The following is a 19,390-nucleotide window of genomic DNA, read 5'->3' on the forward strand; positions in this document are numbered from 1 at the left end:
AAAATTTTGTTTAAAATTTATAAGAAATTAATGGATTTTTTAAGATCTACATTATGAATATTAGGAAAATTTTGAACAGTAGATACACAAGATATATTATATTATTTATGGACTTTATAATATTCTAAAATTATATTAAGGACTTCAATACCTAATATAGATGAACATTTCACAAAACCAATATACTCCATTCAGCTCACAATCGGATATAAAGCAGTGGCAAAAGGTGCTGGGAACCGGTTCGCGAACGTTTCTATGTTAGTGGTCAAGGTCTAAGGAGCAGCAGACACTCGGACAGTAGACAGTAAAAAGAAAAGAAAAAACAGAACTTACTATAGAATGCAGTCAAAGCGGAATAAACAATAACAATGAACAAAGCAGCAGAAGTAACTCCAAAATAAATGCGAAAAACTGGAGCCAAAGTGAGATCGTCCAGAATTGCATAAACATTGAAGTTATACATATATAAGTGTGTGTTATAGACACGCATATAAATATATACATATATTATTAAACAATATATACATCAGCTATGTGCAGCTGTATTAGTGCTGATCTAAAATTAGAATTCAACTCTTAGTAGGGTGACTCTGTGAAATAAATACTAAAAATATTCATTACATGTATTTAAATAAAATGAGCAGTAAATAAATGTTTTTGATTTGATTCTGATTATAATATAATAATTTTTGCATAATTTTTTAAATTTGTGGGCTTGATTTTTTTTCCCCCTATCAATAATTTTTCTTAAGCTTAATTTTAACGCGAGCTATATGATATAATTTCTAAAATATTTATAGCATTTATAGGATATATAATTTATATATATAAAATTTTAAATCAAAATTGGTATGTATGTAATTCAAGTAAATTCTTTCAGATTCGAAACTTGCACAAAAATTACTCTAGTTCCAAATAGATGATAATAATAATAAATAAGTTTGTTTTAATCCGTTGAGGAATACAAAATTAAAATTACCAATAAAAAAAAAAATGTATTAGAAAAATATTTAAAATTAAAATGATGTTATTTGGTTAGACTTTTTTGCAGTGAATTATATGTTTTATTTATATTGAGACACCCTAATGATGGCATGCACCACGGTCGCAGTGCAGCCAAAAGTTGCATGCATTAAATATATATGTATATACTTATTATATATAAGTGTGTTTGAGGGACAATTGCGAGTGTGTTTGTGTGCCACAAAGGGTTGCCAAACCACTTGCTTTATGTACGAAGTACAAAAATAAAAATAAATAAAAGCGGGCTGCAAGAAAAAAAATCCCTATATTGAAATTTTTAGCAGTGCGAATACATAAAATACATACAAACTGTCCGCATGTTGAACGAAAAACTGGTTTCTCTTATTGATTACGTTGCAAGCCACTGCCACTGCCATCCCGTCTCCGGTCCCTTCGGGCCGTAGCCAAAGGTTGTCTTATCTTATCGAGAGAGGCCAACTTCTTGGAACAAACACCTGAACTTCAAATCGGGACGCGAATCGTCTAGCAACTGCTGCATTATTTGTCACAAAATTTCAGCTGTCAACTGTCAGTTCAAAGTGGGCCTGCAATAAAAACTTGGTGTGTGTGAAGCGGCACTTAACACGCACAACAACAACAACAGCTTCATTAAAATTAATTAATGCCTGGGCACACACTCAGACACAACAAGGAGCAGGGAGCCGAGCGCAACAATAGGTGTCAAAGGGGGGAGGTTGCCATCATTAGGCGCATATCAGTCTTTCTTCGGAGTTTTTCTCTTTAGATACACTTACCGATGTGTATTATAATTTGGTCAGAAATTGTGTCAAGTATAGCAGAAGACTTAAAAGAGCATATAAACAAGGAGCTAGAAACAAGGAACTGCTAGAAGCTAGAAACTGGAAGTTAGGAATTAGGAACTGGAATCTAGGAAATAGGAACTAGAAATTGAACTATGAACTAACAAATAAAAGCTAGGAACTAAGAACTAGAAACTTGGAACTAATATCTAGGTACCAGGAACTAGAAACTGAGAACTTGGAACTAGAAATTGGGAACTATGAGCTATGGCGAATAAACTCTTATGATTTTATATTTTTATTATGTATGTAAAATAAATTCTTATAGTCAAAAACTATATACCAAATAGGGTATACAAAAGTCCACGTCAATTTTCTTCCATTGTTTTTTTTTTTTGTTAGCCGAAAAATATTCACAAATTAAATTAAATGAAGTGAGTGTGAAAATGTTGTTGGTAGGGGTAAAGAAACAACTGGAAAGCCACACAGAAAACATTAAACAGCCGAACAGTGGGCAGGGTCCAAAGGAAATACGCTCAAGTGATTTTCATACCAAACTTGTTGTTATTGTTGTTGTTGTTGCTGGTATAGCTGTTTGCTGTTGATGTAAAATCAAGATAAGCAAATTGTTGCCGAAAAAAAAAATGTGAGCACAAAGGAAGCGATTTGGACATTTTAATGATGATAGAGCATGACATAGAATAAATGAAAATAAAATCCATTTAAATTGTACATCAAAATATATATAAACACACATACATACATATGCACATAAGACTCAAGAATAACTGAGCTATAATAACTATATGATTAAAGAGCTTTCCAAATTAAATATCGATATGTCAGCCAGTTATATTTTGGTATTTAGAAGTACGCACTCTTATCTAAATACAATGAAGAATAACCCGCAATTTTTTTTTTATTCATTAATTTTTTTATTTATTTAATTTTTTGTTTTGGTTTTTTTTCCGTATTGGAAGTGAACAACTTTAGGCAACTCATTTTGAGTTAATTGTTTTTCTAGTTGATGAAAATGCACGTCAGTTGGAATACCTAACTAGTCTTAAGCTAATTAAAGAACTAACTCATTTTGTATGCATATTTTTGGGTGTTAATTGTTTTTAAGTATTATTTTATAAAGAGAATATTTTCTTGAAATTCTTGAAGTCTGCCATAAAGCAAAAGCTAGGTTAACTTGATGAAACGTTAAAATAACAGTAAGATTATTCCATTTGAATCAACGATAAATTAAATGAAGCTGAAATTGATTTGGAACTCATACCCTTTGTATATTTATTTTGTGATATATATTTATTCTATTTTTATTTTTATTTTTATTATTTTTCGACACGAATGCAGCACATGCCACTAATGTTCCTTGTCATAAGCAAGACTTTCGATAATTATAATTCTGTTTTTTTTTTTCTTTCATCTTTTTTTTGCCTGTCAAATTGTCGTTGTCATACAAATTAATGCCCAAAAAGGGAAAAAACAAAATACACAGTGAAGTGTGTGCAAATGTTATGCACAGGCACAGGCACAGGCACAGGCACATGGACACCAACAGATACCCTAATGTGGCTGCAACCTGTTTGCACATGACAATGTGTTGCAACTGTTTTGATTTGGTGTTGCCGAAAAACGAGTTACCGAACACATTTCAAGTTCAAAAGTGCAATTACATGCAACATGTGGCAAAGTAGCTGCCCAGCTAAATGGAGCAAATCAATGCGCGACTTGATCATGGGAAATGGGGGCAAGTAGCAGACGCATTTTATAAGTATAGACCCCTATGAAGGTCTTGCTGTCTCAACTGATAAAGAGATAATGTGGCTACAATGAAATTTATTAAAAAAAAAACACACACACCCGCAAAATATATACGTTTATATGTATGAATATAGAATGAAAGAGTAAATGTGATAGCAACAAAAACACAGACTGTGTCTGTCTAATTGTCTGACTGGCGGACTGGCTGACTGACTAGCTGAGCAGTCAGCCCGTACATGCTATATAAGGCAATGCCAATGATATCATCACAGACACACTCACACACACGCACATGCATACTGACTGAGAGGCAGAGCCAACCGCAGATACTTAAGTATCTCAACTGGCGTGGCGCAGGCATTATTTTTGTATTCCACTCTTTCCACTGCAAATGTTGATAATTTGAAGCATGAAATGCAGAAATACCGCGCATACACACACATCAACACACACACACACATATAAGTTCAAGTTTGACATACAGGATCCCATTCAAGGCCCCAACAACAAGTAAATACAAAACGAGACGCAAAATCGCAAACAAGTTTCGCTTTTATTTAGTGCCCCGAGCAGCGCCAAGTTGCAGATTCCACATGCAACTGTGTGTGTGTGTGTATAAGCATGCCCATATACATACAACACATATATAGAGTGTATATATAAGCTATATACAGCGTCCCGTCGTTACGTGCCGCAGCATTAAAATGGAACAACTTATGTACGTGAACATGGATGGGCTTGTTCCCTGCACCAGTCCCAGACCCAGACGCAGACACAGTCCAGGGCCCAGGCCCGGTTCATCGTCGGCACTTAATGCTCCACTGATTGCACAACGATCGCACGCTGCTGCGCAAACGCAAACAGCAACCGTCCCCGGCAGAGCGACCATAAAAGGGCGCTCTGCACCAGAATTGCAAACATTCAGACGTTCAGATACAATTGTATCTGCATCTGTATATGTTGCTGCTGCAGCGCGTCATAGTAGCCCAGTGCCCAGTCGATGCCCGTTGTCGGTGTTGGAGTCGATATCGGTGTCGGTGTCAGTAGGTAGACTCATGCATGCATGCACACACACACATCTATGTGTGTCAGCCACAAGGAGCTGAAATTAAAGTAAGGCAGGAGGTTTGTTGTGCCAACCATATGTTTTTAGCTTTCGATTCGCATGTATCTGCTAGATACTTGTTGCACTCTTTGCACAATAGCCATTTAATTATTTACACCGAGCCCTCTCCCACTCTCCTTCTCTCTCTCTCTCTCTCTCTCTCTCTTTGTTGTCGGCAGGAGTGGGCGGGCTGCGTTGGCGGGGACGGGTTTACGGCAGAGTAAGCCCAAAACACGCAGATTAAAAACTGATTTCCCAGCAAGGATCGCTTGATTAATCGCAAATCGTGCGCACACAATCGTTCAGAGATCACGTTTCTCTCGTCAGCACTGGACTCTGGCCAGCAGCATCAGCAGCAGCTACTTTGGAGTCTTTAAAAATAGTCGGCACGCTCGTTGTGGCAGGGTCTCAGATAGACAGACACAGATATGAGTTAAGATCCAGTCAAGGCAGTCAATTCATCAATGCTGAACGGCCGTCCGTCGAAGCACGGAAATAGCTAAAGTCTATCGTAGCATTCTAAATTCTTCATGTCCCTCAGAACAGACAGACAGATAATATTCCATTTATATAGAAACTCTAGAATAAAGTGAAGCACTTATATAACGATTCTATAAAAATCTAAAGAGCAACAATAATACAGATAATTCAGGCAACTCTTTTGCCTAGATATTTTATAAATCAGTATGTGTATCGATAACAATAAGAATAATGCAAGAATAAGGACAATTATTACATCAGTCATAGCCTATGTTAAATGAATATTGATAATATTTTAACATATATAGTTTTGAAAGATATGTTCTGGATTGTTTCACTTAGGCAAACAATTTTATTTTGAATTGCTGCACAAATTAAAACTCAATAATAAATTAGTGTATGGTATGTATATCTCAGATAAATTCAGATTCTTTGTTGTGATATATCGAAATTCCAATTGCTTTTATGAAAGACGTACTTGTGCTTATCAAATAGGAATTCAAGACGAAAAACAAAAAACCTCTGACACCCTCAAAAATATTATGTGATATTTGGGCTGTTTTGCCCTAAGCAAACATAACATGTGTTTTATTATGCTCGCCCTTGGAGTGTATAGAGTATATTGGCTTTGTGCAATAGCTGTCTGCATGAGACTTTAACGTAAAATATATAAAGTGAATATCTGGTAGTCATCTCTACAATTCGAGTTAACATTTTATACCATTATTTAGTGATAAATCAATAGGCTGAATATCGTCCATAGATAGATGATCACAGAGATTTTCGGATGAATTACAAAAGTTTTGTTCACTGAGTTGTTGTAAATACAAACGCATCGAATTTGATCATGCAGCTCGATTTAAAAATGAACGAGTATTACCCAGTCAGTCGCAGCCTGTCATACTTGTTTCTTTCAACAAGATGCCAGGGCAATGGGGTTGCCGTTGTAGAAGTTTGGCGTCCAATTTCCAATTTCTTGTCATGTTGTTTCTACTGCCAGCAGTTGTGGTTCATTTGGCAAGCGCTATAAATTACAGAATCATTAAAGAAACAAAAAAGAAAAAAACACACACACGCACCATGGCCACATAGAGAAAACACATATTTAGTGGCGTAATTTTAAGCAAATAAACAAAATTCATTTTTGGCCGAATGAAAAGAATTATTTGTTTAGGCAGCCGCCAGTATCTCATAAGGGCATATTCCTTATGCTAATTGCGACTTGACTTTAAAGGTATCATAATTTCAGCTTTGCCATAAATCACGTATATTAATATAAATCCAAAATTATGATCATACCATGCTGACAGCATCGACCTTTTAACCCTTTGCGACAGTTCAACTCTTTTCTTTTTTTTTTTTTTTTTTTTGGCTGACTTTCTAATTAAGCGACAAAAGGAGAGGGCAACTGGAAAAAATACCCAAAATATGTACAGCTTTTTATTTTGATAAATTACTTTTTGTATATGAAAAGAAAAAATAAATAAGAAAATAAAAATACAAGGTACTTGGTGTGGTATACACAGCTTGAAGATACTACTGCTTTTCTACATCAACATTTACTTGCAAATATAAATAAACGAGTATTTTAAACCACTGAAATACAGCTTTGTCCGCCAAATTTACTTCCCTAAAAATATTTATCGATTTATTTTAAGAAAAATATCTGTTACTCTTTATTAACTAAATAAACATATAAACATATGTTGGATAAAAATATAGTATTAACATAATAATAATTATTTTAACCTTTGAGCTCCACTTATTATAAAAATCCAATGCTGTTAATTCGTAATAATCGATTTTTATCGAAAATGCATATAATATCTTATTGGAAAATTTCGATACATTTTCTTCGTAGTTAACCGATCTGTCATGCATCGATATTGTAAAGTATCCAAGTCTAAATGTTTATTCATAATACCCATAGCTCGCCATAATATAGGGTATGTATATACCTTTAAAAAAAATGTATACAAACAGTATGAACAGGCGGCATGATGTACGATACCCTGGGGAACATTTTGTGCCCCAATCGCGGGACAAATTGCTAACAAAAGCACAAAAATGCAAATCAAAATGACAAAAGCAATTAAATTTAACCCATTTTCAATACAACAAAAAAACTGAAGTCCAAAAACGTACGGCAAAAAAATGAAAATCGAAAAGAAAACTTGACTTTTTGTGGTTATTTCATGTGGAAAATGTACTGCATCACGCGGCTCAAAAGGGCGCGAAGCGAAGCGGTTGCCAACAGTTGCAGTCGAAAGCCAAATACGAAGAAGAAGATGAAAAACACTGACAAAGGGTAAAGGACGATAGCTAAGGGGGCGCTTTTAATTATTGGCGCCTGCATGTGTCTCAATTTAAATTAGCTGCGCGCTGCTCAGCACAAAATTAAAATTCAATTTAAAAATGCCACGAAAAATAGAAAAAAAAAAAAATAACAAAACAAAAAAAATACAAAAACATAAATAAATAAAAAAGAAAAAATCGTATAACAAAAGTGAACTAATTTGCTTAGACCCAAAAGGGGTGTAAAGGCTGGCCAGGCAACCCTTTTGAAGTTACGGAAATTAGTTTTAGAATTATTACATTAAAAAAAGAAGCAAATAAGAGAAGCAGAAGAAGAATCAGCAGCAACAGCAGCACAATTCGCACAGGCGGCGCATTTCACGCGCTTTTCAATTGCCATAAAGATGATTTATGATTATCACATTTAATAAGCAGAATCTATATTTTTTTTTTGTAATTCCCGGCAAATGGCCAGTTAGCTGTTTAGTCGGAAACATCTGTCTCGGCCGCCACAATTAACACATTATATGCCATGAGGCATTCAACACTTGGAGCCCACATCAATCGCTGCACGAGAGAAGAGAAAAAACTGTTTTGCGATCCTCAATGACATTGAAATGTGCACTTGGCATGCCGACTGGTGGGCGAGGGGTGGTGGTGCCCCGGGGTCGTTGGTGCTGGTGCTGGTTGCTTGGCAAAGCCTTGAAACTAAAAAGAAGAATGGTAGGGGGACAGCCGTTTAGCCAGTCGCGGGATCAACTTGAAAGCGGCGTACAAAAGTAAACAATAAAAGAGCTGGCTGGAGCTGCTGCTATACCCTGTTCGGCAAACGACAGTGATGGGTATATATGACAGCTAAATACTATATTGTTGCATTAACTGAAAGCTGTTAGAGTTATCGCTCACTGATTAAAATAGTAATGTCCATAGGCCTCTTAAGAATCGACTTTTTACCGAAGCAAAATCATTGAAAAATTTGAATCAATTTGTAGTCTAAAAATCACACAGAATCCATAATTATTATCTAATTGAGTTTGACAACTATATCGAAAGACAGCATTTTCAGTCACATAAAAACTATATTTTTCTTTGCAATTAGCAATCAACCTACCTAAGTTGAATGCTTGAAGTTCAGGAGAGCATTGCGGAGTCGCTTATACCCGGTCGCTATGTAGTGTGCTTGGTGTTTCTGAAGTTGTTCTGCTGAGATGCTGCTAGCCAGAACAAACATTGTTAGCGCTAAATGCGCCTCAACAACGTTTTCGTTTTCTGTGGCAACATTTTGCGCTCTCCGGCCCGCAGTTGCCTGGCTGCAACTCAGGCAAAGCCTGAAACAATATTTACACGTCGAGCACGAAGTTGCAACTTGAATGTGGCCATGGATTTGACTGTTGTTGTTGTTGTTGCTGGGTGTTGCTTGGTGTCGACAGATTCGCCCGGATATAAAATTATAAAAACAAGAAACATTCCGTCTGCGCCGTGAGACCTGCCACACTCGATGTTGCACTTGGGCTGACCTTGGACTGTATGCACTAAACCAATCTACCTCCAACTAATAGCCAATACTCCCTACTCTCCTCATTCACTCTCTTTCTATCTTTCTTTCTCTATCTCCGTCATTCTGTCGATCTCTCTCTCGCTCTCTCCGTCAGTCTCTCCCACTATCTAACTCCCTCCTAATCAAGTAGTCTAAAGCAGTTTTACTTATTACAAGTCCCAGTATGCCTTGATTTGGTCACAAGAAACTTCATACATATTGTAGTTTGCTTTCGTCTTATTTACTATTCAACATTCGAGCATCGTAGTATATTTAGCCAACGTAAAAAAAATACAAAATTCTCAGCAGTTAAATTTACAACAAAATTATATAATGTGTAATGATGGATCGTGTACACTTCGTTGTAAAGCCTTATTTTTGGCGGGTTGGTCGCTAGGCCATGGACTTCTGAATCTGATCTTTTACCTTCATCAATATCGTATGTTAATTGACAATTTTTTTGTTTGTTTTTTTTTTTTTTTGTTCTAATAATATAATTTTTATAAACAGAAACTTCTCTTGGTTTATGGTTTATGGGCTCTGGTTATTTTATAGCCATCGCAGCATTTAGTGTCCTCTCCGTAGTAGGTGGTATATTAATGTTGGTCGCAATCTTCAAGGTATGTACTCAGTCATATAATATAATAAGCAAGCGATATTTATATTCACTTTAAAGGATATTAAATGGCTATTTTTATTGGGACTAGTGTTAAGCTGGGGTCTCCCGGTCGTTATCTGCTATTTCATTTATCCACTTGGTAAGTTTCGTAAGATTTTAATTGTATGAATTGGAATATTAAATTGCTATTTCTTTTTAGTCATACACATTATTTTTACTATATGTGCTTGTCGGTACTATAAAGAAATGTGATGAAAAAAAAACAAATGAAAAATTTCTGTAATCAACTGTCCATGTTCTGACGAAAAGGGAAATTGTAAAGTAAATTGCACAATGATAACGGAATTCAGCTATTGTATTTATCCTGGGGGCCTGGACCGCATTGAATACCAACAACAACAAAAATAGAAATCTCTTGCCGGCAGCTCACAGCTTATAAATAGTTGCAGCATAATCAATTTATGGATCGACTATAAAATTCGATCTGCAGCTGTGAACTAAAACTCGATTGCAAACACAAGGCGTTGGCCTTCAAGCTGCTGTAAACGCTTGAGTGACTCTTCTATTTTGCTCGATCCTCGGCATAAGAATTGGTTTCTCCATTAAGGCGTTTTTCTTTGCTATCGGCTGGGCACTATTTCTAAAAAGTTAGGAAAGTATTGAAATTAAATAAAACGTTGTATGTGAGTTCAATACTAAATGTTTTTGGGCTTTAGTGTGAACAGTATAGATATTACTAGGACAAGGGGATTTTAGTAGGTCATATTTGTATAAGAAATAAAATAAAACGAAACAACTGGTAAACTGCTTAGCTCTAACGGTCGATATTCATGAAATGTGGGCGTCGACGACTGAGCCCAGACTCGAATTTGATGGCCAACTGAAGCCGACTGGGCCAGTTCCTATAATCTCTCATTGTCAGATTTGGATTGGATGCGGTGATACGTGTGACCTTAATCTGTATTGACATGTTTCACAAATTATATAATGCAGTTGTCGTCGGCATTCGTGAGGCGCAGTTGATGGGCTTGTCTTACCTAATGATATGACATCAATTGAAGCTCTTCAATCTGATATATACTATTCGGCCCAACGAGCATACTTTAATCCAATTGAGCTATACATATACCTATTCTATACACCATTTATGCAGCTTGTCTACGATCTACTCAGCCACATTCTCTATTTTGTACAGATGGACAATATGATTCAAGCGTTCTTCAAAGCCAAAAAGATATACATATATCTGATATTTTCAATGTACTCACTTCCTTTGTCGTGTCTTTCTGCAAATTATCAACAACTTTAGGCTGACAACTGCTGCAGAATGCATTTCAAGTGCACTTCACTTGATGACAAATGTCGTCAAGGTAAAAATGAATAAAAATAAAGATGAGCCACAAACGACATAACTTATAACACATATTGTAAAATATATACAATATATGTTACATACGTGCACTTAGGGCAGGTGCAGATACATACACACAGCAAGAGACACACATGCACACATGTCCGTATATAAGTACTTGATCTAGGCTCATGCGTACAAAGAACTAGCATTGGAATCCAATAAGAGGGGCTCCAATTGGAACGCGTAAAAGCTGGAAATACATATTTGCAATTGGAATTTGGAATTGACATCGAATTTTTACATTTTTATTTTTTCTCACATTTTTTGCAAAATTTATTTATATTTATATTTTTTACAAAAATAAAAAGGTATAATACAGTATTGGTTAAGTATAGCAAAATATTGTTATATATTTAAGTTAGTTGTACAGTAGTATATATATATTATCTATTTTTTGATATTGTGACTTATTGCGTAAAGTGCACGTATAAACGAATGAATGTACGCGTGTGTGTGTAATTAGCAAGAACGGCGCAGAGATGCGAATTGTCTGTATGGACTGTGGGGGCAACGCTGCACGATTTAACGAGCTGCGACTGCAACTGCAACAGCAACAGCAACAACAACGTTTGCCGTCAAAGGCTTTCAGCTTACAGTGCGCCCCCATGCGGCGAGCGGGGCAGCAGAAACCCCACACATATGCATTTGGAAGAATTATGAGGCGTTGGCAACGCACTTTTGGCTAAAGGAGCCCGGTTGGCGGCACCACAGCCAGGCCCCCGCCATGCCCCCGCCATGCCCCCGTGCAGCCCTCTCATAGTCGCTTGGCCTCTTGAGCAGACATGCAGCGCATGCAACGTAGCGTTTCAATTTATGCGAAGTGATTCGTCATGCGGTTAACTTTAGAATCCGCACACAAACAGAAACACACACAATCGCACACACACACACTTGTATTGGTGTTGTTTCAGTCTGCTGCAAGCTGCAGCTGTGTGGCATTTGCATATACATACATACACACATACATACATACATATATGAATTTGCCAGGGCAGGGGCATTGAAACCTAGACGATTGCCAAGTCCAAGGCAACGCCTTGCCTCAGGGCGAGGTGGGCGTTGGGTAGTTTGGGTGTGGCTGCTGTTTGTTATACCCTCTAAGCCTATTGAATGTGTTCAAGAAAAAAAGTGGGGTATGCCTCTTATAATGCTAACTGCTAAATTTATGTCACCGTCCGAAAAAAGCCTCAGAGCGACGAGAGCTTAATTCATTCACAGCTTCTACAAAATCTGAAGACTTAATTCAAAATTGATTAAGATTCGAGAGAAATAAAAGTTAGTTTTATAGAGATGAGAGTTTTAGCATGAACGTAAATCGTATAATTAGAACCAAAGCTATGATCATATATCATAGACATTGTGTGTGTATGTGTGTGTGTGTGTGTGTGTATGTATGTCCTACACGAAAGCTATAACGCTCAACAGCAGTTCTTGGCAGGGTATTCACTAGCCGAGCACAGCCGCTGCTGCTGCTGCTTGTTGTTGTTGTTGTTGCTTTTGCTGTTGTTGCAACAGCTCAATTGACAACGTTGACTCTGACGTTTCTTATGCTCCGTTTTGTTGCACGTTTGACCATGAAAGTCGAGAGAGAGAGAGAGAGAGAGAGAGAGAGAAAGAGAGGCAACGAGCGAGAGAGACGTTAATGGCTAATGAAATGTTTGTTGTTTGTTGTCTTGTTATTAGCTAAAAGCTGGATGGGGGCTAGGCCACGACCGCTCTGGACCAAGCCCCATCAACGCACAATTGTTGTCAAATGTTGCACGTCCAGATAAATTTGTGTTGCACGCATTGCAGTCGAACCAAGCCAAGCTGAGCCGAGCTGGGCTGGGCCTGTTCCCTGACTGATAAGCCAAGTGGTGCTAATGAAGTTGTTCGCTCGCATTGTTTGCCTTCACTTCCATTTAGCCAGCTAACAGATTATGGGCCATTCAACCTACAAACATATAGCAGCATTTTAGGAGCCATTCGTATTACCTAACTAATTAACGATATTTTCTTGAAAACAGTTTGTAAACATGGTTTCACTTTGATTGCAAATAAATAATAATATGTGACAATCTAAACCAGAGTATTTGTGTAAATTCTTGAAAAAAAATTATTATTGACGATGCAGGAAAGATATATCTGTATAAAAATTTCTATATGGCTGTCAGCTAGGACTTGGAAAATAAATGAATTAAAAATACTTAAAGTAAGACAGACAGAAAGAGAAAAACAGATGCAATGGGAGAAACAGAGATAGAGAGAAAAAAATAAAAGAAAAATGAAACAAAATTTTCTATATTTTTAGAGATAGACAACATTACAATGTATATATTTTTCTCTTACTATGTAATTTCCATGAGTTCATATAAGATTTTGCTGCATTTTTCTGGGTCCTTAGAAGACAGATTCATCTCTTATATGAACTCTTGAAAATCGCATAGTAAGGCGAACATATCAAATAAAGCATGAAAAGCTAAATTGTAAAAATCGGACTAAATTCGGCTGGAAACAATAGAGCTCTGGTTACATCACAAAAAAAAAGGTCACAAACCTTTTGTGGAGCAAGCAAAAACTGAACTGAAAGGCGGCACTTTGATTTCGTTAAGCTATACAAAATTCGACAACTATAAAAAAGAAATGAAAAAAAAATAAGAAGAAATTAATAAATTCTCATAAAAATGCCCACGAAATAGGCTCAGCACATGAGATTTCCGATATTGCGCGATGGGCAGCTGAGAGAGCTGAGGCGGATTCTTGGCCATAGGCCACGAACTGAGTCACAGTCGGAGGCGAAGCTCTCAAAAAGCGGACCATTTTAATTTTGTTAATTTACCACAATGTTTGGATGGCGCAGTTTGCCTAGTTTTTAATAGGCAGCTGCTGCTACGGCTGCTTCTGCTGCTGGTTGGGGGAAGCTGAAGATCTATAGGTCTAGCGAGGGCGACAATAAAACAGAATTTTCTCATGCTCGATGCCCCAAGAGCAAATTGTTTACACACAACGCTGGCGACGCTTTCTTTAGCAGATTTTGATTTCAATTGTGGTTTTTCATTGTTGTTGCCAGGCGCTTTAATACCCTAAGCGAAATGCAGAGAGAGCATATTGGACTAAAGGGATACACAATGAGATTTCTTAAATATATATTTATTATGTTAAACTTCTAATAAATTGGCTTGTAAAAACAGTTTAATTTGTTTTCTAATTTTACCAAACTTTACCTAGAATTATAAAATGAATGATTTTTGTAGATATAAGCAAGCTATAGATATAGATAGATATAGATATATATAAATTTCCATTGAATATTATTAAAGTACTAAAACTCCCTATAATTCTAATTGATTCTATTTAACTTACTTGTTCAAAGTTCCTGAAACTAGGTATCAGAAAAATTTAATAAATCATAACCTGTACAATGCTACTAGAACTTTAAATATATCTATGCTTATCTTTAAAAATGAAAAGTGAAACTAACTTAAAGATTTCCATGCATGTAGATAAGTCTTGCGGAAACTCTATCACTGGTTTACAGGGTATCTTTAACATTGTTTTTATTATCAGCAACGGCAATGCTTGCGGACTTGTGTATGTCATTTAGCAGCTGAATGATTTATGCCCCAAAATTTCAGTTCAGTTCGTTTCGTTTCGTTTCGCTTTGTTTCGTACACTTCAATATGAATGCCAAATGCGTAGTTACGCATATTGAACGATGATCCACAGACACACACACACACGCACACGCACACGCACATTCATAGATATACCCTGTCAATAGGCAGATACAAATCGTCGAGCACTGCCATTGGCCACTGGGACACACTCAGCGAACTCCAGACAACAGCTATTTTGATGCTCGCTCACCATATGAGACGAGCGTTTTTTTTTTTTTTCAAATATTGTATTTTAATCTAAATTTGTGAAATTGAGATTACATACTTGATGCTTCTAAAGTGTAGACTTATGCTTTGCCCATGGATGATTGTCAATTGGATATAAATGTGAAACATTAAATTCTATATTTACAAAAACAGCTGAAAGAAACATCAGAAAGATGGATAATTTCGATCAAATTATATTGAGATAATATAATACTCCATCGATTTAAAATTAAATTATATCTATATTATATAACATATTTCTATTTATTTATTGGATTGTTAATCTGTTGATCTAGTCCACAGATAGATCTGTGAATAATATTATTTAAATCATTGTAGACTTACATACTTATTTACATAACAACCGAAACAACCAAATTCATCGATTATTTTCAATAGTATTAAAGTAGAAAAACAATAAATTATTAATACACATATCTAGTTTTTGTGATTTTTATATAGACTAAATCAAAGCGACTCGTCGTCCTTATCAAAAATATATATTTACTCTATGGAGTATACCTTTAACATAGATTTTCATGAAACCAATATACCCTGTATTTACATTTTTAAAACCCTAATATACCCCGAATTAACATTGTCAATTGGTTGGCTATTCGAAGTTTACCTGATTTTGTAGCATGAACGAGTATTAGTAAGTCGGCTAAGCACCTAAGCACAACTACTGCATTCTTACTTGTCTTCTACATAGAATATATATAACATATACATACTCACATATTTTTAATGAATAACAATTTTGGTTTACTATAAAGAAATAGACAGCGCTGGGCGGTTCCTGGAACTGTTGAGCGGATGTGTTGATTTATGCCTGTTTGTCGCAGCAGGGCCGCGGGGTGGGCGGGGCTAGGCGCTGCTTCAGCAGATGGAACCTCTCGCATTGCATTGCCATTGTTCAACAAAGGAGAAGAAGAAGAAGAGGCAACAGTTTTACAATTAAGCGAAATTAATCTAATTGGACGAGTCACAAAAAAAATAAATAAAAGAAATCCAGAAGACGAGGAGAGTACAAATGCCAAAATAAAAGGGGTGCCATCAAATCCTGTGGGAAAGTTTCAGGGCAGGTTTCACTTTTACAGTGGCACCTAGCACTATGCGAACAGTTGGTGCTTCGGTCATGGTCTAATTGCATTTGGGCAGCGGCTCCACATGCAACAAGGGGTTAAATGGACATGCACAAATTTGATCAGCAGCCACAGCTAGCGGCAACGCGTCTCGTCTCGTCTCGGATCGGATCGGGTCGGGTTGGGTCGGTGCGGGCATTTGCTGGACAAATGAGCAGCCAACCAGGCAGTCAGCATTAATCCAATTCCAGCGGATGTAACGGTCCATGGTTGACAAACAATTGCAATGTTGCATGTTGTTGGGTTCCGTGTGGAAAACAGCCAAAAAGCAAGAACAAAAAAAAAACCGAACAAAAACATGCACGAAATTCGCGCAAAGATGGTGCACGACTAGCAGTTACCCTATACGCATAATGCATATGTGTGTGAGAGTGAAAGAGTATCAGCTAGGACTAACGCATATCCTATGCAAGCATCATGGCATGAAAGCGATTGTTGAAACGACTAATAGATACCCTATATATGCGTAGTAATTGTAAAAGTAACTCTGACATCTTAGACAGCTCACAGATATGCTAAAGTACTATGATAGCTGACTAACAAATACTCTATATATAGGCATAAGCGCACCATAGCTTGAAAATATACTGTTAGACAACTAAGAATTCCCTATTTACCAAATAACGGCATATAATATATATAAATATTCGATCATATCTTAAACTTATAATTTGTTTCCGCTTCTCCATTTTCGATATATGTATATACCATACTGAATTGTAGTCCTTCCTAAATAATATATATTAATTTGCCGTTCCAGATCTTAGCTTAAGTGTAGCATGCATGATTAGTAGCATGTTCACTTGTATATATATATATATATATAGATAGTCTTGTGGATAGCTATTTCTATGCCTAAAGTAATGCAAGCAACAAAACCAATAATTCTCATAAGCTCACACATATGCCCTCAAACCCATATACCCTTACACAGCAGCATTGGCCACAGGGTATAGAAGAGAACAGGCTGCATGACAATGTGCAAAAGTTTTTGCATGCCAATAGGGAGTTCGGGCATTGCGAACACAAATTGGGAGCAGCGCACGTATAAATCAGCACAGAGTGCGACAGAAAAGGCGCCACAGGGAAGGAGTGGGGCAACAGAGACCGAGAGGGAGAGGGTTAACGGTAAGGGAGTTCTAAATTGCGCTCTAGAGTCGTGCAATTAATCTGTTAAGCTTCTGTGACGCCAGCAGCAAATAAATATATAAATATATATATATATACCATATATTTTATGAATATTTGTATAATCACAGAGAGCTGAAGAACTTTCGAATTGAATGAGAAAATTGGCCATCGAGTTACACTGAATGCGCGAGGCCCCAATGTAGGCGTGCGTTGCCTCTCAATGGGTGGAGCTGCGCTAAAATTTCGATATGTATTTCATACGCTGGCCAATTTGGGGTTGGCCAAAGCACAAACACACACACAGCAGCATGTGTGTATGTGTGTGTATTGGGGCACTTTCCTTTTCGTATGAGAAAAAAAACAAAGAAAAACAATGAAAATGCTATCATAGCACAAAGCAGATTAGATAAAAGCTGTGAAGAGATTTGAGGGTGTTTGCTGAAAATCTAGATAGGACAGGTAACACCTGCTACCTGGCGAAAATTGTGAATTGTAAAGAAATTTAACTTAGAATTCAATTACCGGGGAAGCTCAACTTTCAAAAATTTTAAATCTCGAGCATCTATAGCGTCGCACGAACTATAGTAATTTGTTTAACTAATATATTTTTTCTTTTGTATGTATATAACATATTTTTATATATTTAATAAATGAAATTTTTAATCTCTGTTCAATCTATTTTTCGAAATGTATTTGACTATATAATTGACTATATCATAAACTTAATTTATCCACAATTTTTTCTCAATTTTTTATATTATTTCTCCAATTTATTATTGCATTTTCAAGCAGCTTCGTCACTGACAAAAATATCTATAATATTATTAAAAGGCTCGATGCATCTCTTCAAGTTTTTTCAGATCAATTTGTGAACTAAATCTATAAAGTATAATATCTATACAATCATCTTTAGTACATAACTTTCTCTAGTGAATGTCTATATGTATGAACTACCATTTTCCCTTCACTCAAATATATAGATTATATATTGGTATTACCCTAACAACTCTCTAAACCAAATTAAGTTATGCCGCAGCACGAGCGCCAAAACAAAGCAATTTCAGGCGAGAGCAACTCTAACCACAGTGATGACTCACTAAAGCAACCATAGAGCAAAAAATACAAATAAAAAATTAAATCAAAATCTATTATGGAGCTGCGCAGTAGCTGCATAAAGGACCAAACAGTTTGGCCATAATTTCGATTTCCCTTTTCTGTGTGTGGAAAATAAAACGCAAATTGGCAAAAGCTGCTGAAAAACGAAAGAAAAACTCACTCACACACACACATGCAGAGACTCAGATAGGCATGGAAAATGTGCAGGAAATGGGGTGTGGGCGGAGGCGGTTCAGCTAAACCGCATAGGACCATTAACAACATGAAACACCTTGTCCCAAACGCACACACACACACTCACACACAGACACGACCTCGGCCAAGTCAGAGTCAAAGTCTTGGCCAAACTCCGCGACGAAGCCAAACAAATGTGCAGAAAAGCAGGCGCAACTCTTGACGAATGGCAAGCAGGGGGTGGGAGAGGGGGGAGAAGGGGGAGGGGTAGCGCATAAGAAGAGGCACAGCAAAAAGAACTGCCTAAGAAAAACGACAGCTAAGCATAGCTACATACACACAAATATATACATATGTATGTATGTATGTATTCCTGGCAAGTAACTCAAGTATCTTTGTGTATGTGTATCTGTATCTGTGTGTGTGTATTTGTATCTATGCCTCGTTGTAGCTGTAGCTGTAGCTCTGGCTGTGGCTGTGGCAGTGGCAAAGTGACATTAAAACTCCGCATTGGATGGAGTCCAAGTTTCCCTTTTACTTGCAGCTTATGTGGCACTGACGTAATGCGGCAAAGCTGCTGCGCCAAACTCCAGCCACACCCACACAGCGCGCCCCCTTGGCAACAAGCCGCCTTCCTCCCATGCCTCATGCCCCATGCTCCATGCCGCCTGCTGCTGTGTACAACAATTTCTTACATCTACTTCTCTTTGTATTTTTTTGTTTGTTTTTTTTTTCAAGGTTTCAAGGCCCAGTAGCATAGAAAATTCACGATCAAGAACGTGGAAAGTTGCTGCCGCTGCTGCTGCTATTGCTGCTGCTGTTGTTGCATGTGGCAAGTTTGGGCCGCGGGGCTGGGTTCTTGGTCGAGAGAGCGACACGCGTATTGCGTATGGACAGAGGAGGCGGCTGGGGGGCGGGCGGCCGGTGGGCATGGTCGAGGCGGAGTTGCTGACATTG

General features: G+C 37.1%; 1 protein-coding gene and 1 long non-coding RNA gene across 2 annotated transcripts; one reads left to right on the forward strand and one right to left on the reverse strand.

The window, feature by feature from the left end:
• Positions 1 to 7,635: 7,635 nt before the first annotated feature.
• Positions 7,636 to 9,170, reverse strand: LOC122756837. Its single transcript, XR_006356680.1, has 2 exons — positions 8,341 to 9,170; positions 7,636 to 8,142 (listed from the first exon to the last, which is right to left on the reverse strand). It is a non-coding gene; the product is annotated as an uncharacterized LOC122756837 (long non-coding RNA).
• Positions 9,171 to 9,174: 4 nt separating this feature from the next.
• Positions 9,175 to 10,283, forward strand: LOC26528301. The gene is made up of 4 exons (XM_032731300.2): positions 9,175 to 9,410; positions 9,482 to 9,591; positions 9,648 to 9,729; positions 9,790 to 10,283. The coding sequence occupies exons 1-4, from the start codon at positions 9,305 to 9,307 to the stop codon at positions 9,840 to 9,842; spliced, it is 351 nt and encodes a 116-aa protein (XP_032587191.1). The 5' UTR covers positions 9,175 to 9,304; the 3' UTR covers positions 9,843 to 10,283.
• Positions 10,284 to 19,390: the final 9,107 nt, after the last annotated feature.

The sequence above is a fragment of the Drosophila mojavensis genome, unplaced genomic scaffold (assembly GCF_018153725.1).
Source record: "Drosophila mojavensis isolate 15081-1352.22 unplaced genomic scaffold, ASM1815372v1 contig_16, whole genome shotgun sequence".
Lineage (NCBI taxonomy): Eukaryota > Metazoa > Arthropoda > Insecta > Diptera > Drosophilidae > Drosophila > Drosophila mojavensis.

What these genes read in the sequence shown, in the direction of transcription:
- LOC26528301 (XM_032731300.2), top strand. Translation starts at nt 9,305, where the DNA reads ATGTGTAATGATGGATCGTGTACACTTCGTTGTAAAGCCTTATTTTTG. An exon ending in CTTTTACCTTCATCAATATC is followed by an intron (nt 9,411 to 9,481) that starts GTATGTTAATTG and finishes TTTTATAAACAG; the next exon opens with AAACTTCTCTTGGTTTATGG. An exon ending in CTATTTCATTTATCCACTTG is followed by an intron (nt 9,730 to 9,789) that starts GTAAGTTTCGTA and finishes ATTTCTTTTTAG; the next exon opens with TCATACACATTATTTTTACT.